The following is a 24,548-nucleotide window of genomic DNA, read 5'->3' as shown; positions in this document are numbered from 1 at the left end:
GAAGCGACGCCTTTAAGGGACGCTCCGCCCCCAGCCGCTGCGGGTCCGTGGATTGGCTGAGCGCGGCCGGGCGGAAGCACGCGGGCGGTGCGGTGGGGTGGGATGGCGCGAGCTCTGCGGGCGCTCCAGGGCCTGGGGCCGGAGCGGGGCCAGAGGGCGCCGCGGGTGCGCTTCGGGCCCAGCCCCACAGGTAACCCCGGGGCCTCGCAGAGCCTGTGGTGGGCGGACACGGGGTGATGGTTTGAACTCAGAGAGGGAGATTCTGCTTGGAGAGAAGAGAGAGGTGTTGGAGTGAGGGTGGTGAGAGCCTGGCCCAGGTTGCCCAGAGAGAAGGGAGATGCCCCATCCCTGGAACCACTGCAGGTCAGGGTGTCTGGGGCTCTGAGCAACCTGCTCTGGTTGCAGCTGACCCTGCTGACTGCAGGGGAGTTAGACTCGCTGAGCTTTATTTAAAGGTCTCTTCTCACCCAAACCAGTCTGTGATCTATGATTATAACCGCTTCCAGATTACTTCAGGGAGCACATCCTTGGAAGCCACTAGCAGTAACTCAGTTCCATGGCCAGGTGCACAAAAGCAAATAGTGGCTGTGCAGCTCCGCTGCTCCCCCCAGTTGGCTTTTGATATTGGCTCTAGCTCATGTTTAAACATCTCATTACTGAGCCATACTTAGCATCATCTCCTCTGACTTCCCCATGATAACAGGCTTCCTGCACTTGGGTGGCCTTCGGACTGCATTGTACAACTACATTTTTGCCAAAAAACACCAAGGGACCTTTATTTTGAGAGTGGAGGATACAGACCAGAACCGGGTGGTGCCTGGAGCTGCAGAAGGAATAGAAGATATGCTGGACTGGGCAGGTATTTACAGGCAGCTTTTATTTTTTACTTACCGAAAGATTCTCTTCTCTTTGGTGGTTAACAGTACTCAAAGGGAGTACTTTGTGGGCCTGTGTTGCAGATGATTCATTAGTTGAAATGTTACTTCCACTGCTAGCCATCGAGAAAGTCCTACTGGGAGCGTGGTTTATGGTAGAAATAACTGTTTGGGCTTGGTTTCCTTGGGAGAAAGGGAACAAGATCCACATTTGTGGAAGGGGCCCCAATATGCAGCTGTAACAAAGGTTGTGTGTGAGAGAGGTGTGGTTCTCTCAGCTGCTCCTCATCAGCCCTGTTCTCCAGACCCTTCAGCAGCTTTGTTGCCCTTCCCTGGACCTGCTTCAACCTCTCAATGGCCTTCTTGGAGCGAGTGCCACGTCGATTCAGCATGCTGCTGTGGTGGGCTTCACTCTGCCTTCATGTGGGGTTTTGAATTCCTGCTGTGGTGATGTTTCAGGCATTCCCCCTGACGAGAGCCCTCGCCGTGGTGGTGCCTTTGGACCCTACCAGCAGTCACAGCGCCTGGAGCTGTACCAGAGAGCCAGCAGCAGGCTGCTGGAGAGCGGAGCTGCCTACCGCTGCTTCTGCACCCCGCAGCGCCTGGAGCTGCTCAGGAAGGAGGCTCTGCGCAGGCAGCAGACCCCACGGTAGGATTCCCTGTCCCTCAAGCGGAGTCCTGCGCTGCAAACCTGCACAGCAGCAGGGCTGTGATCTTGCTGCCCACAGAGAGAGCCTCGGCGGGGTGGCGACTTCCAGAGATGAGGTGGTTTGGCTGGACACGTAGTGGGCAGGTTGCAACTAAAATTTAGGGTTTTTGGAGTGTGGTTGTGGCTCATGGGGCTGGGCTGGGCTGGGCTGAACTGAGCCCCTGTCCTCCTTCCCCACAGGTATGACAACCGCTGCCGGCACCTGACGCACACGGAGGTGGCTGAGAAGCTGTCGCAGGGCCTCGCCTGGGTCGTCCGCTTCCGGCTGGAGCAGGGTGTGGAACCCTTCCAGGACCTGGTCTATGGCTGGAGCAAGCACGAGGTGGCGGAGGTGGAAGGGGACCCGGTGATTCTCAAGGGGGATGGCTTCCCCACTTACCACCTGGCAAACGTGGTGGATGATCACCACATGGGCATCAGCCACGTCCTGCGTGGGACCGAGTGGCTGACGTCCACGGCCAAGCACCTGCTCCTCTACAAAGCCTTTGGCTGGGATCCTCCCCAGTTTGGCCACCTCCCGCTGCTGCTGAACAAAGATGGTGCCAAGCTGTCCAAGAGGCAGGGGGACATCTTTCTGGAGAGCTTTGCTCGGGATGGCTACCTGCCAGAGGCCCTTCTGGACATCGTCACCAACTGTGGCTCTGGATTCACAGGTGACAGGCTCGGGGACACTTCTTGCTGCTGGCCGTGGCGAGTGCTTGGATTTTGATGGCCAAGAACTCTGACAGTGCTTGAAGGGGTCAGGCAATGGCTGTCAGGTGACCAGTCTGTCACTGAAATGCCACCAGGGCTTCTGCAGAGCTCCTGTGAAAGCCTGGGTGGTGTGGTGGGGTGGTGAGAACCTTTTTGCCTTTGGGCAGCCGTTTAAATTGAGTCTGATGCTTGTTGGGTTCCCAGCCAGGACAACACTCATCTCCAGGTGGAGCAACTCTGAACTCTAGGGAAAACTTGGCTTTTATGGTTAATAATTGTGTGTGTGTGTCCTCCCTGGCTCACACTTCTTGCTTAACCTGAAAGACCATGAGATGTTGAGTTGCTCTTGGTGTGTGGGGATCACAAAGTAACTTGTGTTTTGGGAACTCTGCTTGGGAATGAAACCTCTCTTGGGTGGTGGAGCCTCCTGGCTGAGTGTCTTTTGTCTTTTTGGCTGGGGGTGTTCCACTGAAGAGCCAAGCAGAACGTCCCAGTGGTCAGTTGCTCACCAGTAGTTAGCAGGGGAGCTTAGGGAGAGGTCTGCCTCCTGTGTGTGCCTGTTGCAAGTTCCCTCCTGTTTGCTAGGGTACATCCCTGCTAGCACTGCAAAAAGTGTCTCTCCTGTGTCACCTCTTTCTTGGCTGTGCTGCTTCTCAGCCCTGCCCCTGGGGTTGAGTCCCTTGTTGGGTTGTTTTGCAGAGAAACGGATGGGGAGGACTCTGGAGGAGCTGATCTCGCAGTTTGACGTTGGCAGAATCACAACCCACTCTGCCCTGCTGGACCTTGAAAGCCTCCCAGAGTTCAACAGGTACCAGAGGCAGTGGTGATGCTGAAATGTGACAACCAGCAGGGCAGTGAGGATCCACTCCTAGCACCTGGCTTTGTCTGGAGACTTTTTGCATCAAGCGTGGTCCCAGTGCAGCAGCTTTTTGCTGTGCTACAAGATTCTCCTGACACCATTCCTGCCTCCTCCCCTGTCCTGTGCTTGGACAGGGGTGCTGGGAACACTCTGAAAACCTGGGTGGATGGAGCTGGGAGGATGCAACATTTTAAGTTAAAATACCATTGGAAAAGAGGCAAGGCTTCCAGAAGGTTCTTCTGCCACTGCACTCCTGTGCTGTGGGATGTTGTGCTGCTGAGGGTTACCACAGCTCTTGCTCACTGTGGTGCTAAGGTCTCTGTGGTGGAACCTCTGGGGTTTAGTGCTGCTTTTGACAGTTACACAGCCTTCGTTGGTAAGTGCTGTGAGGTTGGGGTGACAGCTTCAGGCCAACCCAGGGCAGCCCCAAAGCAGTTATCTTGTGTGTTTGCAGGATCCATCTCACCCGGCACATAGAGAATGAGGAGCTGAGGCAGAAGCTAATCAGAGAGCTGCAGCTGCTGGTGGAGCAGGTCTATGGGGATCAGCAGGTGGAGCAAGAGGTTCTGCAGAAGGAGTACATGGAGCGAGTCCTCCTGCTGAGAAAAGTATGGGCAGGGGCAACATTGTGGCACAGCCTGGGGAGCTGGGCTTTGGGCTTCTGGGAGGAAGCCGGAGCCAGGTCCTGGGCACTGCTTTGATCTGAGCTCTGAAGCTCTGCAGCCTGCTCATGGCTTCACTGCCAAGCTCCAGTGGCCACCTGCCTGCTGACCCCCAGGATCTGGAGGTTCAGCATGGTCTGTAGGCATGGGCATGGTGGATGTCCTGGTGGCCTTGGCAGAGCTGTGAGCTCATCCATGCTTTGCTGAGCCAGCAGAGTCGCTTGGCAGAGGGAGGATGTGTCCCTGCCATGGAAGTGAATCCTGCCATTCTAGGATGTGTCTTGGAAGATCTCTCTGGTTCCTGCTTGGGGCAGGACTGGGGCAGGTCAGCTGGGGTTTTATCTAGGTGAGTGGTGGCAATCTCCAAGCTGCACTTCTCCTGGAGCCCAGCATGTGCTGGCTTGTGGTGGGAAGGTTCAGCAGCCAGGGCCCTCCTGCCAGGAGACTGCTCACCACTAAGTTTTGCTGAGTGGGCAGCAGAAGCTGCCTCTGCCCTGCTGCTGCTCTGCCTTAGAGGCAAAGTCAACCCAACCTATTTGCTGAGCTGGATGAAGCTCTGGGTGGTTAACGTGGTGGAGTTTGTGCATTGAGAGCCTTGGGCTGGGTTAAATGGCAGAGTGGTGGCTGTAAGTGGGACAGAAGATATTGTGGCTCTTCCCAGTGCCAGGAGGAGGGTGAGCCCAGCTGTTTCCCCATCAGCCCCTGGGATGCTGCTCCAGTACCTGGGGGAATAAAACCTTTGGGGGGCTGCTTCAGCGTGAAGGCTTTGCTGCAACAGCAGGACTATGGTTTGTGTGACTTCCCACTGCCTGTGCAGGGTGGCAGATAGGAGGGTGGTGAGCCACTTCCCTGGGCCTGCTCTGAGTCAGCCCACATGTGGGGTGCAGCAGGGGTGCAGCCCCTCTGGGCTGCTTTGTGCCCCTGCTCACAGCAGGGTAGAAGATTCAGCTCCGAAATGTCAACACTTCGTGTTTCCTCCTGCAGTGCAGGCTGCTTGGACCTTCTGAGCTGTCTCTGAAGTCCCAGCAATCAGTTGGCTTCCTCACAGCCTTGGCACTTTGCTTTCTTTCTCCAGGGTCACATAAGTCTCCTGAAGAACCTGGTGGCCTGTGATTATTCTTACCTCTGGGTCAGGCCCTCAGTGTCCCGAGAGCAGCTACAAAACATTTCTGCAGAAGCAGAAGAAATAGGGAAGCTGGTCCTGGGGTAAGTGCCTGCTCCCAGGTGCCTGCCTGCTCTGGGCTGCTCTGCTGATCACAACATCCCAGACTGGGTTGGGTTGAAGGCACCTTTAAAGCTCATCCAGTCCAACCCCCCTGCAGTCAGCAGGGACATCCCCAATTAGGGCAGATTGCTCGGAGCTCCAAACAACCTGAGCTGGAATGGGGATGGGGTTGGGGATCTCCCACCTCTGGATGTTGGACATGCTCATAGCTCTTTTTAAATCTGCTCTACTTTGGGTTGTGCCCCAGTTAATAACTGGTGGGAAATTCTGTGGGTTTAGTTGACAGGCAGCTTGCCAGTGGGAAAGTTCCCATCAGTGCTCTCAAGCAGGCATTGTCAGGTCTGGGTTTTGTAGAGCACCAGAATCCGTGTGCCAGCATGACACTAACAAAGCCATGGTGTTAGCAGGGCTTTCCTGTGCCACCTGACTTCCTCTCACATCAAACTGAAGTGAAGCCCTGCTGGGATGACACAGTCCTAGGATAGAGGGCTTGGGGTGGGGGTGGGTTGCCAACATGCTTCAGTGCTGCCCTGTGGCCCTCTGGTACTCCACACCTTGCAGCTGAGCAGGGTGGTGTGTCAGATGCCTTTCCAGTTCATATCTCACATCTGGACTCAAATGAGCCCAGAAAACTAGTTTGGGGAGTAATGAAGGTGGCATTGTCTGTAGATGGAACTGTCCTGTCCAGCTCTCTACAGGTCTGGCTGCCCCAAGTCATTTGTCACAGCTGAGAGGGACCTGAGTCCAAGTGGTGATCATGTCAGTGCCAGAACATTCCCTGTTTGCATGGATCATGAACAGACATTCCCTGTCTGCAGGGATCACTCCCTGTCTGGAGCTGTACCTCTAGCTGAGCAGTATCAGCAACGTCTTCTGCAGTCCCACCTGCCAGGCTTGGAGGAGGGTCTCAGGGTACCCAACCAAGGCCACAGTGAGCAGAGGGAGCACAGGGCAGAGTGAGGGGCAGGAAGGTTTGCCTTGAACTGCTGCTGCAGCCAGAGGGTTTTGCACGACCAGACTGAGGGTCAGAGCAGAGTGAGTGCAGCCATGGAAGGTGTCAGCGTTTCTGGGTAGGACCCTTAGGCTCTGTGTAAGGATATCTTCTCTCCTCAAGGCTCATGGCAAGTCAGGCAGTGGCTTTGACTGTGGAGGAGTTGAACAAAGACCTGAGAAACCTCCAGAAGCAAACCAAAGAGACCAAGTACAGCAGCATGATGCAGCTCCTTCGCCTGGCTCTCAGTGGGCAGCAGGTAAATAATAAAACTTGAGAGCCTGGGACCCTCATTTAACAGCAGCTCTCTGTCTGGTAGCAAGATGCTGGTGTTGGGGCACCTCACAAGACCTGCCATCAGGGGCTGTTGAAGTGAGTGTGGAGGAAAGAGCTGTGCTGAAAGCTTCTGAAGGGCGGAAGCTGCCAAAGCATGAATCTGCTGGTCACAAAAGTCAGCAAATCCTCTGGACCAGCTGTAGGGAGTGTTGGTGAGGTTGTGGGTTTGGGGATTTTCTCTGCAGTCTGCTTTTTCCAAAGGTCAGACCCTGAAGTTCTTCAAAGCCTGATCCTGACTTAAGCTCAGGCGCCAACCCTCCTGACTAAGTGTGAGCACTCACAGGAGGGGAAGCCCCAGCCCCCTGCCCTGAGCTGACTGCCACAGCCCTGGCCCTGGCCTAAGGGCAGCCTGATAGCTGGTCCCTGGTGATGAGCACGTGCTGGGGAGTTCCTGTTTGTGCACTGACTTCTGGTGTGCTTTCAGCATGGCCCCAGCGTTGCAGAGATGATGGTGACCCTGGGACCCAAGGAAGTGAGTGGGCGAATCCACAGAGCTCTGTCCAGCTAACCTGGGGCAGGAGTGACACCGACAGCCAGCCCACAGCCTGGGATGGTGCAGGCAGCTCCTGGCTGTGTTGGATCTCAGTGTGGTTATCTTCGATCAGACAAGCTGGACTTCAGACCAGGCAAGTGCCACCGTGATCCTTCCAGCTCTGTCTGGAGCTGCACTAAGCAGAAGCACTTTGTCCTGGAGAAGAACCAAATACAGGCTAAGGTCCCTCCATCTCCTTCCATCACTTGCAAGCAGCCTGGTTGCCAGCTTGGGAGAAAGAGACTTTCAGCACTGTTCAAATCCAGAGCACGTGGACAGAGTGGAATGCTGTGCCTGGTGCCAGTGTGGTGCTGTGTCTGCTAACCACTGGACTTGAGAAGATTTTGCCTCTTTTTTTGGACAATTCCATTTTAATCATTAAATTCCCATGCCAAATTTTGACTCTGTTCTCAGCAGGCTGTGCTGTCAAGGGGAGGAGCAGCCCCAGTGCTGGGTGTGTTTGGGGAGGAGGGGGGGTGGACACTTCACCACGCCCACAGGTTTCAATTCCACACCACAAAAACCCGGGTGGAAGCCCACGGTGGGGGGAGGGGGGTGAGAAGTGGCATGAGAAGAGTGGCAGAGGGTGGAGCAGCACTGAGAGCCCATGGCTGGCAGTGAGGAGCTGGAACTGTGGCTCAGTGAGTGGGGCTTGGGGGGCAGGGGTGGCAGCGCTGCTGGATCCAGAGCCACTGGAAGCAGCCCCAACTGGTTGGGCACTGGAGCAGCTTCAGCTCTGTGGGGAAGCCAAGAAAAGCTTTTATATCCTCAATTCAGCTGTGCTTTGGGATGGGTTCTTGCAGCTAAAGGGTCAGCTGTGCCTCCTGTGCTCCCAGGAAGGTCTGCGGTTTGATACTGGGACAGCTGCCTGGGAATGGTTTTTAACAGTTTCTTGTGCTCTGTGCTAAAATTGCTGCTTGTTGTCCCTGCTTCCAGCACCTCATTTTTGTGCCCAGCTTTGACTTTCTGCACTCAGGACTCTGTTTGGGGGCAGATTTTAGCTGTTTCTTCTGTGTTCTTCTATTTCTGCCTCTGACAAAAAGCCCTGAAGCAGCTGGTAGCAGAGCGAGGACTGGGCTGCTTCCAGCCTTGTGCTCCATCAAGGAGGGTTTTTTTTTTTTCCCTTTATTTATTGATTATTTTTCCTGTGAAAGATAAAGCCACTGACCCAGGTGTCCCTGAGGAAAACTGGGAATTCATCCAGCAGTTCTGTGACCGGGTGAATGCCAACACAGAAGGGTAAGGCAGACAGATGGCTCTTTGTGTTCACTCTGGGCTCTCTGTCTGGCTCCCAGATTCTCTTGTGGCTGTGGGGGGAGTGGGACCTGTGAGGAGCCTGGAGAGGCAGCTGGGAGTGCTTGCTGGGCTCTGCTGCTCCCAAGAGTGGAGATGGATATGGCAGAGGGTGATGTGAGGAATGGACTCTGGCATCCATGCTGCAGCCCACGAGGCAGCAGGTCCTGCCCTGCTGTGGGGTTCTGCAGGAAGCCAGCCCTGGGTGAGCTGAGAGTGGCCAAGGAGATCTCTGCTGGGACTTCCCCAGCTTCCAGCTGACAGCCAGAGCTCTGGGGGAAGGAGCAGGAACCGATTAAGCAAATGAGCTGTCAAAGCTTAGGGACAGTCTGTGCCCCCCAGGAGCAGGCAGCAGGCTGACTTGGGCTGTGTGCCAGGCCTCCGGCAGAGAGCAGCTCGCCCGGGGAGAGCCCCCAGCCTCTCCCCTTCCCAGAGGACATGGCTGGAGACCAGTGCTGGGGTTGGTTCACCTCTCACCCCTGCTGTGTGTGTGGGCCAGGACTGTGGCAGAGGAAGGGTCTCTGGTGTAGCAGGCTGTGGGGCTGGCAGCTCTGCTGATCACTTTCCCTCGGGTGCTGCTGTACCGCCTGACTTGCTTCTGCTGCTCCCCAGCCCATCGCTTGCACTGAGGCTGCTGGCACACAAAATCCAGTCCCCACAGGAGGTGGAAGCTCTCCATGCTCTCACAGTAAGTGCTTGCATCTGCCTGCAGAGGCAACAGGGACCTGGAGGTACAGTTTGGGGGTGCAGGCAGTGGAGCTGCCACTCCTCTTTGATATCTCTCTCTTTTAACGTTCCCTTGCACAAGGAACACAGAAGCCAGGCTGGGAGGGAGGGAGGAACTGCTGCTGTCCCTCCCCACCTCGCTCTGCTGAGGTGTTTCAGTGCTCTGCAGCTCTTGCTGCTTGACCTCTGGTCCCACCACAGGGGCACTAGCCCAAAGGTTATTGGTGATGGGGAGAACAGAGCAGATGGCCTTAAACATGCAGCTTTAGAAGGTGGGATGAAGGCAAAGAGAAGTTCTTGCTCCTCAGCTTTCTCATGACTTTGTGGCTGCAGCACCAGAGAGTCCTGCTGCTTAGTGTCACGGGGGCAAAGGTATTAAAAGCTGCCCAGGACCTGTGTGTACAGCTTCTGTTCAGTGCTGTCTTCTTCTCTGCAGGTGCTAGAGACCTGTGTGAATAACTGTGGGGAGAGATTTCACCATGCAATGGCCAAGTTCAGGTTTCTGAATGAGCTGATTAAAGTGCTCTCCCCCAAGGTAGGTGGCTGTGGTGGCACAGCTATTGCAGTGGGCACATGCTGCTGATTTCCTGCTGGCCATGAAAACTTGGAATGGATCTCACACAGAAGTAGGGCAGGATTCATTCTGTGCCTCTTTCTGTGCACAGCTTTGTCCTCTGGTGGGACAGCTAGGGGCTATGGAGGAGCTTGAAATTGTTCTTGTGACCCCTCAGCCTGTGGTCCTTTTGCCTTCCAGTGACTCACAGAACTGTGGTGGGGGAAGTGGCAGAGGACAGGAGCTGCCTAGAGCCTTTCCCATGTGTTCTGTCCTCAAACCCTTGTGCTCAGGCTGCTCTCCTTCTTGCTATCTCCTGCCGGAGGTTAGCCTGGGTTGGGGCCCTGACCATGGGGCAAGATCAGCTTAAGTAGTGTCAGCAGGAACCAGACTTCAGCAATCCCTTTGCAGCCCTTGCTCTACCATCACCAAGCAGTTTGGCATTTGTGCAGCCCTTCTGGGATCTTGCTGAGGTGTCCTGGAAGGCAGGCAGAGGACCCCAGCCCCCAGGAGTAGCAGCCCCAAGGGAGGGGAGGCTGGAAGGGCTCTGCTGTGCTGACACTCACCATAGATTCATTCCACATATTCAAAACATGAACTCCTGCTCCCTGCTGTGGAGCACTTTGCTTCTGAGAGCCACCACTGCCTCCTGAGAAAGAGAAGCAGCCATCAGTTCAGTTTGAGAGGCTCAGAGTGGATGCTCTGCCTCCCTGGGCAGTGCCTCTCATGATGGAAAGTGGAGCCCTGTTTGATCAGAGGCTGCCTGGGCTGCACCCCTCGCTCCTCTCTGCAGAAAACAGCAGGTCTGGGACTTTCTTAACCCCCCCCTCTCAGCAGGCCAGGAATCAATTTCCCCTCCTGCACACATTTACCACTCCTGCAGGCTGTGTTTTCCATGACATCACCTTGATGGCAGAGGTGCAAAAAGCTGGTTTCAGAGCAGTGTTTAACCAGCAAGCAAAACCTCTCAGTGCAGGCTGGGTAAAGATGTCTCAGTGAAGCAATGAAGTTTGAAGGATGTCTCACCACAGTTTTGTTTGCTGTTTTGGACAGGTTTCATTCCCTGAGTTTAAAATGCCTCATGTTTTTGGAGGTCTGGGTGGGTTTTATCCTTCTTCCCACTCCCCACTTGCTGCTCCTCTGAGCACGTTAAGTGAGATGAATCAGAACATCCAGATGCTGAGACAAGACAGGACAATAACTTTGATTCCTTGTGGTGTTCAGTCTTCATTTCCCCAGCTCTGGCTGGGGCAGTGCTGCTGTGTGCAGTGTGGGTAGTGAAGGGAAGTGTTTACAGCCAAGCACTGAGCTGTTCCCACTGAAACAGAGCAACCTGCTCTGGGTTTTGGATTCAGTGACTGACCAGGGACATGGAGCTGCTCAAGCTGGGCCAGAGGAGGCCACAAAGATGATCAGAAGCTGGAGATCTTCCCCTATGGGGACAGGCTGGGAGCGTTGGAGCTGTTCAGCCTGTAGAAGAGAAGGCTCCAGGGAGACCTTAGAGCAGCCTTCCAGTACCCAAAGGGGCCACGGGAGAGTAGGAGGGGCTTTTGACAAGGGCTTGCAGTGACAGGATGAGGGGCAGTGGCTTCCAGTGAGGATGGGGAGACACTGGGACAGGTTGCCCAGGGAGGTTGTCAATGCCTCATCCCTGGAAGTGCTTAAGACCAGGCTGGATGAGGCCTTGAGCATCCTGGGCTGGTAGGAGGTGTCCTGACCCATGGCAGGGGGTTGGAACTGGCTGATCTTTGAGGTCCCTTCCAACCCAACCCTTTCTATGAATCTCTGAATCAGAGGAGGTTTGAAATGGGTTCAGCCAGGTTGTCATTGCACAATTCTGTCATTGTCCCCCAGCACTCCCTGTGTGTACAGCCCCAGCCAGACACAGCTGCCAACTCTGTGAGCAGTGTTAGGAGCCCATTTGTTACTTGGTCTCTGCACACATCCAGCCTGGAGTCAGACCCAGCTGCTCCACCTGGCACTAATCCTTTAGATTCCATCTTTTTTTTTGCCTTGCTTTCCCTTTTTGTTTGATTTTTGTTCTCAGTACTATGGGACCTGGTCTTCAGAGCAAGTCAAGTCACGGGTGACAGCAGTGCTGTTCAGTTGGACTGTCTGGTTTCCTCAGGAAGTGAAAATCCAGGATGCTTATCAGCTGCTGAAGAAAGAAGGTTTGGTTCTGTTATTTCAGTTTCCTTTTTAGCTCTGCAAGTCACAGGGTTTCAGACCACAGATAGCTGCTCTCTGGCTGAGGAGCAGGACACAGGGCCACCCCCCCAGGGCTGGCTGGGGACTTGAGGGTGGATGGAGCTGTTTAAAAACAGCCTTACAGGGGTAGAATCATAGAATCAAGAAGGCTGGAAGAGACCTCAAGGATCATCGAGTCCAACCTGTCACCCTACACCTCATGCCTATCTAAACCATGGCACCAAGTGCCACGTCCAATTCCCTCTTGAACACCTCCAGGGATGGTGACTCCACCACCTCCCTGGGCAGCACATTCCAATGGCCAACCACTCTCTCTGTGAAGAACTTTCTCCTCAGCTCCAGCCTAAACCTCCCCTGGTGCAGCTTGAGACTGTGTCCTCTTGTTCTGGTGCTGGGTAGAGCCCAGGCTGGCCTCGTGGCCTCTCTTCTCACAAACCTCACCACTGCTCTGCAGTGAAAAGGTGCAGGACAAACTCAGGGTGATCTCTGCCCTGGAATATGGACTAGGAGGGATGGGGTCAGAGAGACCCTAAGGCAGATTTTCCATCCATTCCATCACATTTCATGGCTTAATGGTTTTGTAAGCCAGAAATGTTTCCAGTTCCCCCCCTTGATACTCCAGGTAAGAAGCTTCATAGCTGAAGTAAGACCACAGTGCTTCCTGGGGGGGTTCAGGGCAAGGAGGGAGCTTGCTACATGCTTCCCACCAGGTTTGCTCTGTGCATCTTTGAGCATAAAAATGGCTTTGCCAGCCTTCCCCCAGGGCCTGCTGTGGCAATCTTCCTCACCAGCACGGCCTCACCTTCCTGCAGAGGCTGCTGCAGGCTGAGCACTCCCTGTGGCACTGGTGGGTGCTGAGCAGCAGTGCTGGGTGCCCTCCTGCCAGGCAGCTCCTGGGCATCTTCTGTGTGATTGGAAGCTGCTGCTCTGGCTGGGGCAGAGACGTCCACAGGGTCACTGTTGGCATGGGGGGTTCTTTGGTTCTTGGCTGTGTACTGGGGTGCCCCCAGTGCTCTTGTGGCAGTCCTGAGTGCTTGGAGCTCAGTACTGGGGTGCCCCCAGTGCTCTTGTGGCAGTCCTGAGTGCTTGGAGCTCAGTACTGGAGTGCTCCCAGTGCTCTTGTGGCAGTCCTGAGTGCTTGGAGCTCAGTACTGGAGTGCCCCCAGTGCTCTTGTGGCAGTCCTGAGTGCTTGGAGCTCAGTACTGGGGTGCTCCCAGTGCTCTTGTGGCAGTCCTGAGTGCTTGGAGCTCAGTACTGGGGTGTTCCCAGTGCTCTTGTGGCTGTCCTGAGTGCTTGGAGCTCAGTACTGGGGTGCTCCCAGTGCTCCTGTGGCAGTCCTGAGTGCTTGGAGCTCAGTACTGGGGTGCTCCCAGTGCTCCTGTGGCAGTCCTGAGTGCTTGGAGCTCAGTACTGGGGTGCTCCCAGTGCTCCTGTGGCAGTCCTGAGTGCTTGGAGCTCAGTACTGGGGTGCCCCCAGTGCTCTTGTGGCAGTCCTGAGTGCTTGGAGCTCAGTACTGGGGTGCTCCCAGTGCTCTTGTGGCAGTCCTGAGTGCTTGGAGGTTGGCACTGGGGTGCTCCCAGTGCTCTTGTGGCAGTCCTGGGTGCTTGGAGGTTGGCACTGGGGTGCTCCCAGTGCTCTTGTGGCAGTCCTGAGTGCTTGGAGGTTGGCACTGGGGTGCTCCCAGTGCTCTTGTGGCAGTCCTGGGTGCTTGGAGGTTGGCACTGGGGTGCTCCCAGTGCTCTTGTGGCAGTCCTGGGTGCTTGGAGGTTGGCACTGGGGTGCTCCCAGTGCTCTTGTGGCAGTCCTGGGTGCTTGGAGGTTGGCACTGGGGTGCTCCCAGTGCTCTTGCTCTGGGGGAATTCTCCCAGAGTGAGCTCAGCACATCTGGGTACCCAGAAAATCTCCCCTGCTCTGTGTTCAGTCCAAGGGGGAAGGGAAAGACTCTGGTCTGGGGGTGTGCTGAGGCAACTCCTTGCTGCTGCTTCTCACTGTCAAAGGTTCTGGGGAGAGATGGAGGCAGGAGCTGCCAAAACCAATGCACCTTTGAGCAGTGGTGTTCAGCAGCTCAGGATCACTGAACAGATGCTGTTACCCATTCCAGGGATTGTAAAGGAAGACCCTAGGTTGCCAGAAGACAAAATTTTACCTCCCCCTTCTCCAAGACCTCAGAATTCTATTTTTGACACAGATGAAGAGAAATCCAAGGTAAACCTCTGGACCTTCATGTCCACTCCACCCCCCCCTGCTTTGTGCTGCTGAGAACACAGGCTCAGGTGGGTTTGGGGAGCTCTTGCTGGTTCAGAGAAGGTATCTTCAGAAAGCTGCCATCACTTCCTCCTGCACAGCAGCCAGAGAGTTCTTTGATGCCTTGTCAGAAAGTTTTGCTTGGCAAAAAGTGCAACTTCCCTACAGCAACCCATCAGTGACTATGAAAGTCTCCCAAGGGAGGCTCCCCCCAGGTCTGACAGAGGTGCTGCAGAGCCAGAGAGGCCCAAACAAAATGAGGAGACAGCTGTGGGAGGCAGCAGTCTAACCTGGATCAGGCTGTGGGACACGAGCCCACCTGTTTCCAGGACTGTGACACCAGTGGGTGCCTCTCAGTGTCTGCTCCATGTGCTGTGTGCCTGGGGACAGTGCTGCAGACCCCTGCTCACTGCTGGCTGATGCTCTCCCCCCACAGCTTTTAGCAAGGCTCCTGAAGAGCAACAACTCAGAAGACCTGCAGGCTGCCAACTGCCTGATCAAGAGCATGGTTCAAGAGGTAGGAGTCCCAGGGCTCAGAACCTGTGTTTGCAGCCAGGCAGAAGGGGAGGGAGTTGGCCATTCCCTTTGGGGCAGGGAGGCCTCTGTAGTGACCCCCACAGTGCTGTCATCTTACTGGTATCAAAGGGACCAGCCAGAGGGGGTGGTGGAACCTTGCTGGGGCTTGTCTCAGGAGAAGTGTTTGAGGTGCCCCAGAGGAGGGATGGTTTTCAGTGCTGGCTATCCCAGAGTCACTCTGTGGAGTTGCCTTGGCTTGCTTCCCTCCAACCTGCCAGGAGGAGGGAGCACATGCACCCAGGGGCTGTGTGGTGGGACACCCCCACGGGAGTGGGAGCCTGGCAGCAGTGCTGAGAGCTTCCAGGAGAAAGCTCAGTTCCCAGGTGGGGAACAGCCCCATCTGCACAGAGCTGCCTCTTCTCCTGAGTAACTGTGGCTCTCTGTCCTCTGAGAGGACACCCCAGTGCCTGCCTAACCAGGAGATGTGGCCTGGTTTGATGAAATCCCTGCCTTTCTTTGGAGAGTGTTGTTCTGTGCAGCAGAGCCACCAACCCCCAGCTCTGATTCTGAGTCCCACTCCTGCCTGTGGTGTAATGAATTCCCTAAGCACCAGCCCCCTGCCCAGGGCGCCCTGAGAAGGGCAGGAGGTTTCCATCTCCACCCTTGGCAGCCTGGTAGGGTGCAGCTCCGATCCTGGGGTGTCTGTAGCTGTGCTGCCTTCTGCCTCCTCTGCTTGCAGTAAGATTGGAGGGCAAAGGAGCTCCCCAGGTGTGCCCCCGCCAGGCATGGGCTGTATCAGCCAAATCCTCATCTGCTCTTCATTCACTTTCCATCAAAGGAGCAAGAGAAGTCAGCCAAGGTGTCCAGAAGAGTGAGCACCATCAGGGAGGTTTCTGAGAAGGTTCAGTGCATGGGGGAATTTCTGGAGGCCCACAGGACACAGGAGTTATCCAGACCTGAGCAGGAGGCTCTCCAGGTGAATGCTCTGCTTCCTGCAGAAGAGGTTCTTCTGCCTGTGGCTGGGAGGACCCAGGGCAACAGGATTCAGGGGGCAGTTTCTGGCCAGGTTAGCTGCTCCTCTGGTGAGGAAATGGCTCTTCCTCCAACAGGGGAATTCCCTTGGGCCTGGGCTGGGTTAGCTGGGTGTGATGGGGGCTGACCAGAAAAGCTCAAAGCTGTGAATTCTTCATCTTCTGATCCCAGAGGTTTCTGTGATTGCCCCTTTTCTGCCCAGAGTTCACTGTTCTGCTGCTGGCAGTGAGGAAATGTTTGATGTCACCAGCAGGGCTGTCAGGGCAGCTCTGTGGCCTCCAAACACCCAAAACTCCATGGCAGAGTTTGGAGTTAGCTGCTGGTGGGAGGGCTGCTGCTGTAGATGGAAGAGACCTGACTTCCAGACTGAAAAAGGGGCTGCCTCCCTGCCTCCTGCCTTCCTCAAACACAAAGGATTGAGAGGAAAGCAGCTTGGCATTGACTACTTCTTCCAATGCTTCCTTCTGAGTGCTGGGAGGGAGCTCTTCGCTCCTGGCTGCTTTTCCTTTTAACCTGAGCCATTTCACAGGGCTCTGTCTCACAGCTGTGTGTGTACAGAGGGGGTGATTGCTGGGGGGACCCCAGCAAAGCCTCCTTGTTCCATGCCTGCCCTCCAGGCCACTGTGGGTTTCTGAGAGTGCAGCAGCAGGCAGCACTGGCAGCCTTTGTGTGGGCCTGGGCAGAAAGTGCATCTTCCTCTTCTGGGGGTAGCTTCCCTCAGAGCTGATCATGGGGACAGGGAAGGGTGAGAGCTCCTGGGATCTCCTGAGCCATGATGTGAAAGGTTTCCCTGCACAGACTCTGCTCCAGCATGGTGAGAAGCTCAGGCCCCTGCTCTTCCGCCTCGCCAGTGAGACAGTCGACGATGAGGAGGCTCTAGGTAAGAGCCAGCACTGCCCCTGGGCTTCTCTGGGGTCAGCTTCTGCCTTTGCCTTGACAAGTGGAGTGTGCCCTTCCTCTGAGAAGGGAATGCTTGGGTACCTGGCACCTGCTGGCAAAGCTTCCCACATTCCCCTTTAAAGCATGGCCATGAGCTGTGGCACAGCCCTCAGCACAGCCCTCCCCCAGGCCTCTCTCCACATTTCACTTGGGGCCCAAAGTTACACTGAACCCAGGCTCTGCCAGCTGAGTGTTCTCCAGAGCCTGGGGGATTCTGATGTTCAGAGAGCTGAAGGGTTTTCAGATGCTCTCTTTGCTCTCTCTTTGCTCTCTCTTTGCTCTCTCTTTGCTCTCTCTTTGCTCTCTCTTTGCTCTCTCTTTGCTCTCTCTTTGCTCTCTCTTTGCTCTCTCTTTGCTCTCTCTTTGCTCTCTCTTTGCTCTCTCCTTGCTCTCTCTTTGCTCTCTCCTTGCTCTCTCCTTGCTCTCTCCTTGCTCTCTCCTTGCTCTCTCCTTGCTCTCTCCTTGCTCTCTCCTTGCTCTCTCCTTGCTCTCTCCTTGCTCTCTCCTTGCTCTCTCCTTGCTCTCTCCTTGCTCTCTCCTTGCTCTCTCCTTGCTCTCTCCTTGCTCTCTCCTTGCTCTCTCCTTGCTCTCTCCTTGCTCTCTCCTTGCTCTCTCCTTGCTCTCTCCTTGCTCTCTCCCTCTTTGAGGTCTTCTCTCTTCAGAGATTGATCTTTCTCCCTGTCTATCAATGCAGAAGGGAGGAAATTCTTTTATTTTCTGAAGTAATATATTGAGGAGGGTCAGCAGCAGAAACTTTGAGTTCTAGTTGTGCAATCTAGCCCTTCCCAGAGGACCTCATTTCAGTCTTGGTTTAAGCCCTTGACTGAAGTGATGCCAACAACCCCAAGAGCTCAGCTGTGCCTCAGACCTTCCATTCAGGCAGGATGGGGCTGGATTACAAACCAAGTACACTCAGAAGGCTCGTGGAGAACAACCAAGTGTGCAAGAGATGGCAGGAACTGAAGGGCTCAGAGACAGGATGGCAGCTCAAAGGGATCTGGAGAAGTGAGAGGCCTGAAATCAGCAGATGTGCAAAAATGAACAACCAGGCAGAGCCTGGGGGCAGGCTGCTCCATCAGACTTCACTGCAGGCAGCTCTAGGTGCACTGTGGAGAGTGGAGCTGACCCTTGTGTCCCAACTGTTTGGTTTCTCCTGTCTTGCAGGTGAGGTCCTGCAGGCCAGCGAGGAGCTCACGCAGGCACTCAGACACTGCAGGCAACTTGTACCCAGCCAGCAAAATGGTGGTGGAGGAGCTTCAACCACCAGCTCTGCTGATGTGCCAGGTCAGGAGCATCCTGCAGCATTCTGCTCCTGCAGGTGGTGTGTGAGTGGGGTCTGGAGGGGAAGAGTTGCCCTGTGAGACAGGGGAGCTGGCACATAACCACCACTTGCTTCTGTGTGGGCCAGCAGAAAATGCTTCTGGAGTTCTTCACCTCCTTGTCCTCCAGGGGTGCCTGTGCCCATAGGCACACTGCCCCTTCCAGGAGGGCTCTCCCATAGAATCCTAGAATTGTCAGGGTTGGAAGGGACCTCAAAGATTATCCAGTTCCAACCCCCCTGCCATGAACAGGGACACCTCACACTAGATCAGGTTGCTTAGAGGCCCCATGCAGCTTGGCCTTAAAAACTTCCTCTCCTCTCTGCTCTTTCCAAAGCACCACAGGCAGCCCCAAGGCACACGAAGAGCTACACACTGATTGACTTCTCTGAACTGGAGGGGACCTGCCAGTGTCCTACAGCCCAGTCTGGGAGCAGAGCCACCACTGCCCACTACAGCCCTGCCTGCCTGCTTGAGGAGCAGCTCCAGGCCTTAGGTTTGTAGCTGCAGTTCAGCACAAAGGAAGAGCCCATGGCAAACCCTTCTTTTCTGTAACTGATCTGTGGCCTTTTGACATCTTTCTTAGGTCTCAGTGATTCTCCTGTTGCACAGAAACCACCACCTGATTTTGGCTCAGCAGAGGTGAGTGATCCTCCCCTACTTTAGTATCACAGTATAGCAGAGGTTGGAAGGGACCTCAAGAGATCATCAGGTCCAACCCCCCCTGCCAGAGCAGGATCACTCAGGGTAGTCTGCACAGGAATGCATCCAGGTGGGTTTGGAAAGTCTCCAGAGAAGGAGACTCCACAACCCCCCTGGGCAGCCTGTTCCAGGGCTCTGTCACCCTCACTGTACAGAAGTTTCTCCTCTTGCTGAGGTGAAATCTTCTATGCTCTAGTTTGAGCCCGTTGTTCCTTGTCTTATCACTGTGAGCCACCCAAAAGAGCCTGGCCCCCTCCACTTGACACCCACCCCTCAGGTATTGATAGGCATTGATCAGATCCCCTCTCAGTCTTCTCAAGACTAAACAGCCCCAGGGCTCTCAGTCTTTCTTCATAGGAGAGATGCTCAAGTCCCCAAATCATCCTCGTGGGTCTCTGCTGGATTCTCTCCAGCAGGTCTCTGTCTCTCTTGCACTGGGGAGCCCAAAACTGGACACAGTATTGCAGGTGTGGTCTCAGCAGGGCAGAGTAGAGAGGTAGAAGAACTTCCCTAGCCCTGCTGGACACCTTTCTTGATCCATCCCAGGATCCCATTGGCTCTCCTGGCCACAAGAGCACATTGTTGTTCCATGGAGAACTTGCTGTCCACCAGCATTCCAAGGTCTTTCTGTGTGGAGCTGCTTTCCAGCAGGGCAGCCTCTAACCTGTGCTGGTGCCTGCTGTTATTTCTCCCCAGATGTAGGACCTCCCCAGATATAGTCCACAGTGCAAAGGCCACAACTCAGCCCCTGGCTTTCTGGGGCAGCCTTTTTGACTCCACTGTGTTCTGAAGGGAAGCTGGCACCCTCCTGCTTTGCAGTGAACTTCCTGTGCAGTTTGCACCCAGACCAAATGTTTGTGTCTCTTCTTTAAGCAGTGTTGTTAACCCCAAGATCCTTCTCAGTGGAGCAGGTCTGATTTTTGCTGTTGTTGTCCAGCAGGAACCAGAAGTGTCTCAATTCTTTGAGGCTGCTGCACACAATGGATATGGTGCAGCTCCAAGTGCTGTTCAGACACTGGGCCAGCAGGAGGGCTGGGAAGAGAGCTCTCCAGAGAAGAGTGAGCTTCAGAGCCTGGCTGATCAGCTGCCTCCACCATCCCAGACCAAGCCATTGTCCTGGTAAGCAAAGTGCATGATACAGCCTGGCTTTGCAGATGAGGAATTCTGCTTTATAGCAGAGATTTAGGGGAAACTTTCAGCTCCAGCTGGCTCCTGAGGGCAAACTGTCCATTAGCCCTTGAGCAGCAGCTAGGCCTCTCTTAATTCAACTGTGTGGAATTGACATTCCAAGGGTCAGGAACTTGGTGAGACAAATCCCAGAGCTCAGTGAGGAGAGGGTCTTGAGCTAAAGGAACAAAACCCTTGCAGTCAGGTCTTTTCATACCCTGTGACTCAGAAAATGCTTCCCCAGCTTTCTTCACCTTGTGGCAGTAATTTCCTTCAGTGGAAGCCTAACAGGTTGTGAGCCAAATTCTTATCTACAGCTCTTCAGAGCAGATGCTCCTTACCCAGTCTGCCACAAGAGAAGCAATGAAGGTTATGGGAGAGTCCCAGCTCCTTGTGTTGTCTTTGTGCTAGAATTTACTCTGACTTCACTGACTGAAGCTCCAGAGAGCAGTCTGCAGGGAAAGGAGACTTCCAAAACCCTCAAACAAAGATTGTGTCTTAAGAAAGCTGAAACAGCAGCTTCTTCCATGTGAAACAGAGGCAGGGTTTGGGTTTCTCAGGAGCTCAGAGAGTTTAAGCTTGTGGAACTGGGACCACAGACAGAGCAGAGGATGGTATAAACCACATCAGCTCCCCAGTTAATGCAAGCTTTCTACATGCTTCTCTTTCCAGGGATTTATCAGCAGTGAACTTGCCCCTTCCAGCTCTTCTAGACAGGTCAAAGGCAGATACTTCATCCTCCAGCCTAGGCTGCAAGCTGAAGCCTACTGCCTCTTTGCATCCAGCTTCCCATGGTGCTTCTCTGGAAAACCTTTTTGTCCCTTTAATTTCAATTACACTGAGTAAGTGCAAGGATTTCAGCTTACTAGAGGCTTACTGCAGCAGAGGAGCAAGCCAAAGTGGCCTCATGCTGTGTGGGTTGGCTGGAGAAAAGTAATGGAGAAAAGTCTATAAAGAACTTGATGTGTTTGGGAGTTTGAGCTAAGGATGGTGCCATGGAAGTGTCCTTGTCCTCCCTGCTCTGCACTCAGGAGCTTCCTGCCCTGCCTCAGAGCAGGACAAGGATCCTGTTAGGAGGACTGCAGAGCCTCAGCCATTGCTCCTTTGGGACAGGGGCAGGGATGTTTTGGCCTTCAGTCCCTGAAGTGAAGGCTTGGAGTGGCTGGATGGAGAGAGCCAGGGTGAGTTTGCCAGGCAGTGGTGATGAGATGTGCTGAACAGCTGCATCTGACTTGGCTCCTCCTCTCTGGGTTGGATTCAAAGCTGACATCTGGTTGGCTTTTAAGATCTGGGCTGCTAGTCCCACCACCTCTAATGGAGACACTCAGTCTCCTTCCTCTGCCTTTGAGGAGCTCTGTGCTGCTTGGCCTGTGAGTGTGCTGGGGGAAGGAAAAGCTCTTTGTGTGCCTGTATTCTGCTGTCCCTTATCCTGCCCTCAGAAGGGAGGTGGGGAGGGCCGTGCTGTACCTCTGATGCTCCTCTTGTCTCCAGCAGGCAGGATCTGCCCCCTTACTGTGTATGACAGGAATGGGTTCAAGGCTATGCTCCACTTCTCCAGAGACCCAGCCCCTGGCCGCCCAGACGTGCTGGTGATGGTGCTCTCCATGCTGAGCACAGCAGCCCAGCCAATCCAGGACATAGTGTTCCAGGCTGCAGTCCCCGAGGTGAGAGGCCTGTGATGAGTAAGTGGCTGTGTCGGTGTGAGCTGAAATTCCCCCCCCACCGACAATAACCAGGCTAGCCCAGTCTGGAAGCAAATGAAGGCTGTATTTACAAGCAGAGTCTAAAATCTACAATGAAATGCAATGAATATGTACAAATATACAAAATTCACAACATTCACAAATATATACAATCAACAGAAAAGCACAACCGATCTCCCTTTGCTTCCCCCCAAGGGGACCCTCCCAAAGGGGCCTCCCTCTCCCAGGAGCTTCCCCCCAGACCCCCCTGGACAGAGAAGCAGAGTTAGTTAAGCAGAAAGTTGTTAACTTAGCTGCCAAGGTCAGTGTGTTATCTTCAGCCAGAAGAGAAGAAGAAACAGCAGCCAGACAGCCCAGCAACTGCCCCCACTGCCGAACGCAGAATGTGCAGAGTGCCTACTTTGTTTTGGGTAATAGTTCTTAAACATTTCTATCTATCCAATGGAAGTGTTTAGAACAATCAGTATTTTGCTTTCTTACACCCAATAGTGACTTATTTACATTCTTTCACTTTCTCTGTTCTGAACTTTGCAAGGAAAAATTAAAAAGACAGTTTCAAACCATCACAGTGGCACTGCTCAGGGGTGTTGTGAGGAGAAGGGTCACCATTTCTTGCTTAGCATTTGCCCTGCTCATTAGAAACTGCATGGCTTGCTTTCTCTGAACGGAGAACCTGCTGTGTGCTGGTGGTGGCCCTGGTGCCTGCTTCACAGAGTGTGTCCCTGGCCTTGTGACAGCTAAAGAGGCCTCCAGATGTGGTGCTTTAGCCTCCTGGGTAAGGCCCTTCTGCCTCTGCTCTGCAGCATGGGCTGGGCTGTCTAGGAAGATCTGGAGCATGTCTAGAGAAGGGCAGCAAAGCTGGTGATGAAGGGTCTGGGGAACAGGTCTGGTGAGGAGCAGCTGAGGGACCTGGGGTTGTTTAGTCTGGAGAATAGGAGGAGGCTGAGGGAAGACCTCACTGCTCTCTATAACTTCCTGAAAGAAGGTTGGAGCCAGGTGGGGGTTGGTCTCTTCTCCCTAGTATCGTGTGATGAAACAAGAGGAAATGGCCTGAAATTGTGCCAGGGGAAGTGTAGGTTGGAGATTAGGAACAATTTCTCTCTTGCAACAGTGGTCAGGCACTGGAACAGGCTGCCCAGGGAGGTGGTGGAGTCCCCATCCCTGGAGGGGTTCAGGAAACCTGTGGCCATGGCACTTGGACATGGTTTAAGGGCCACGGTGGTGCTGGGTTGAAGGCTGGACTGGATCTCAGAGGGCTTTTCCAACCCAAGCCATGCTGTGACTATAGAACCATGCTCTGCCTCCAGGAGCAGGCTGTGAAAGGCACTCTCCTCATGGAAGGCCAGCAGCTGCCTGACCTCTCCTTGCCCAGCTCTGGTAATGCCTACAGCCCTTCTTCAGTCTGGACCAAGTGCTGCTGTTGTTTTCTTTCAGCCCATGAAGATAAAGCTGCAGCCAGCATCAGGCTCTGCTCTGCCAGCCTTCAGCCCCCTGCTGCCACCTGCCCTGCTCTCCCAGGTCCTGCTGCTTGCCAACCCACGCAAGGTCTGCATGGTGCTGGAGCCTGCTGGGGGGTGCTGGAGGGGCACTGCAGGGAGTGGGTGTTGGTGTGAAAGGTGGAGAGGGTGCTTTTAGTGAGGAGGTGACTGGGGGGACCAAAGGAGTCTGGGCTCTGCTTGGAAGATGTTTTTCCCACTGGGACAGCTTTCCAGAGCTACCATCTGAAGGTCTGAGCAGTCTGTTGCTGCAGGAGCCTGCACAGTTCTGCTTCAGTCCACCTGCAGGGCTGGCTCCTGATGGACACTGCAACTGCAGATGTTTGCAGCTGGTGGAACATGAGGCCACCCAAGGCCCAAGTGATGGGTGGCAGCTCTGCTGTATGGGTGAATCATTATGAGACTGGAGCTTCTGTTGCTGAGAAGCGTGGCCAGGCCTAGGTTGCCAAGCATGCCCTTGCAAAGGTATCCCAGTTGCTCCTGGCTCTTATGAAGATCTAGGTCTTGTTGTGTGTGGAGTTTCCACACAGCTGAAGCATTGCTCTCCCGTTCCTGAGGGTGATTCACCGCAGCAAGGCTGCAAGGGGAGAGGCTGCAGGGGCCCAGGAATCAGCAGCCATGATGTGCCTCTTCTCCCTCCTCTCCCAGGTTCCCATCCGACTGAGATACCAGCTGGCGTTCACCCAGGGCCTGCAGCCCTTCAGTGAGGTGGGAGAGGTGACCAGCTTCCCAGAAGCAGAGCTCTGGGGCAGGAGCTGAACTTCAGCAGCCTTGGACACTGCCATCATGCCTCCCTGGTGGAGGGGAAGGAGGAACTGTGCTGACCTGGCCCCCATCATGGCTCCTTTCCTCAGGATCTGCTATTTTCTCATTCCTTTTGGTTTCTGCACAGGTGTCAGGAAAAAGGAATCTCAACCAGGCTGCTCTCCTACAGCCTCTCTCTAGTTGACCCTGCTGCACAGCTCAGGGACCCTTAATGCTTCTTTCTTGCAAGTGTTTACTTCTGCTTTCTGGGCCATTTTTTTCCTCTCCCATCACATCTTGAATTAAAAAAAAAAAAAAAAGAAGAAAAGTAAACCTCCACCACCACTCAGCCCTCCCAGAACCCTGCTTGCATCCAGGGCAGGATCTTCTGGGGCCCTACCTCCCCTGTTCTCACTGGGCTCCTTCGTGGGAAAACTGGGCTAGCAGCTGGGCTACCTGGACTGAGATGGTTGTGGTTTACAGGGAAAGGCACATAGCAGAGGGAAGAGAATAAGCAGGGGTAGGGCTTTGGGACCAGGCTCTGAGAAAATGCTGCTGAGTGTTAGCAGCTCATCCATGGACAAGCCCCACAGCTCATCTGGTACTGGATACTTCCTTGGCACTGCAGTGCTTGAGATGGCTCTGGGGGGTTTCTCTTTCTCCAAACCACCTCTTCCACTTGAGCTGGAGTCCTTTGGTGACCACAGGACCCTAGGGTTGGTCCGAGACCTGACTCGGATGGAGTTTAGCTGAGTCCGTGCGCTTCCAGTTGCCTGGGCTGGGGAGAATCGAGTGACTCTATTGCTTGTGTCACCGGAGCAGGCCCACCGAGCCATGAGGAGGGGTTGGGTGCTTTCCGGGTGCAGTGGAGTCCCGGAGCACCTTCCACTATCCCTTCCTCCCGGCTCCAGCGGTCATTTCAGTGCGAGTTCGCTCGCACCGGGTCCGCTTGCTCGTTGTCCGCAGACCTCGCCGAGGGTCGCCTCTCCTCGGCCTTTCAGCCGGCTTGGCGGTCGGGCCGC

At 54.7% G+C, this 24,548-nt stretch overlaps 2 protein-coding genes across 2 annotated transcripts; both read left to right on the top strand.

The window, feature by feature from the left end:
• Positions 1-102: 102 nt before the first annotated feature.
• EARS2 (glutamyl-tRNA synthetase 2, mitochondrial) lies at positions 103-6,858 on the top strand. The gene is made up of 9 exons (XM_054391286.1): positions 103-190; positions 704-859; positions 1,335-1,524; positions 1,765-2,237; positions 2,977-3,085; positions 3,591-3,744; positions 4,874-5,004; positions 6,138-6,273; positions 6,775-6,858. Exons 1-9 carry the CDS (start codon positions 103-105, stop codon positions 6,856-6,858), a joined length of 1,521 nt encoding a protein of 506 aa, XP_054247261.1.
• A 631-nt stretch (positions 6,859-7,489) lies between these two features.
• Positions 7,490-23,541, top strand: GGA2 (golgi associated, gamma adaptin ear containing, ARF binding protein 2). The gene is made up of 17 exons (XM_054391169.1): positions 7,490-7,523; positions 8,037-8,121; positions 8,788-8,863; positions 9,338-9,436; positions 11,502-11,625; positions 13,766-13,869; positions 14,345-14,425; positions 15,263-15,400; positions 16,255-16,336; positions 17,560-17,679; positions 18,052-18,210; positions 18,301-18,356; positions 19,384-19,535; positions 20,256-20,425; positions 21,078-21,247; positions 22,721-22,831; positions 23,431-23,541. The coding sequence occupies exons 1-17, from the start codon at positions 7,490-7,492 to the stop codon at positions 23,539-23,541; spliced, it is 1,872 nt and encodes a 623-aa protein (XP_054247144.1).
• Positions 23,542-24,548: the final 1,007 nt, after the last annotated feature.

This window comes from Indicator indicator, chromosome 22, assembly GCF_027791375.1.
Source record: "Indicator indicator isolate 239-I01 chromosome 22, UM_Iind_1.1, whole genome shotgun sequence".
NCBI classification, from domain to species: Eukaryota; Metazoa; Chordata; class Aves; order Piciformes; family Indicatoridae; genus Indicator; species Indicator indicator.
The sequence above is the reverse complement of the archived record's forward strand: the minus strand, read 5'-3'. Positions and strand labels throughout refer to the sequence as shown.

Coding starts and splice junctions, on each gene's coding strand:
- EARS2 (XM_054391286.1), top strand. CDS start 103: ATGGCGCGAGCTCTGCGGGCGCTCCAGGGCCTGGGGCCGGAGCGGGGC. Junction 860..1,334: donor AGATATGCTGGACTGGGCAG/GTATTTACAGGC, acceptor GTGATGTTTCAG/GCATTCCCCCTGACGAGAGC. Junction 5,005..6,137: donor ATAGGGAAGCTGGTCCTGGG/GTAAGTGCCTGC, acceptor TCTCTCCTCAAG/GCTCATGGCAAGTCAGGCAG.
- GGA2 (XM_054391169.1), top strand. CDS start 7,490: ATGGCTGGCAGTGAGGAGCTGGAACTGTGGCTCA. Junction 14,426..15,262: donor TCAAGAGCATGGTTCAAGAG/GTAGGAGTCCCA, acceptor TTTCCATCAAAG/GAGCAAGAGAAGTCAGCCAA. Junction 19,536..20,255: donor CAGACCAAGCCATTGTCCTG/GTAAGCAAAGTG, acceptor TTCTCTTTCCAG/GGATTTATCAGCAGTGAACT.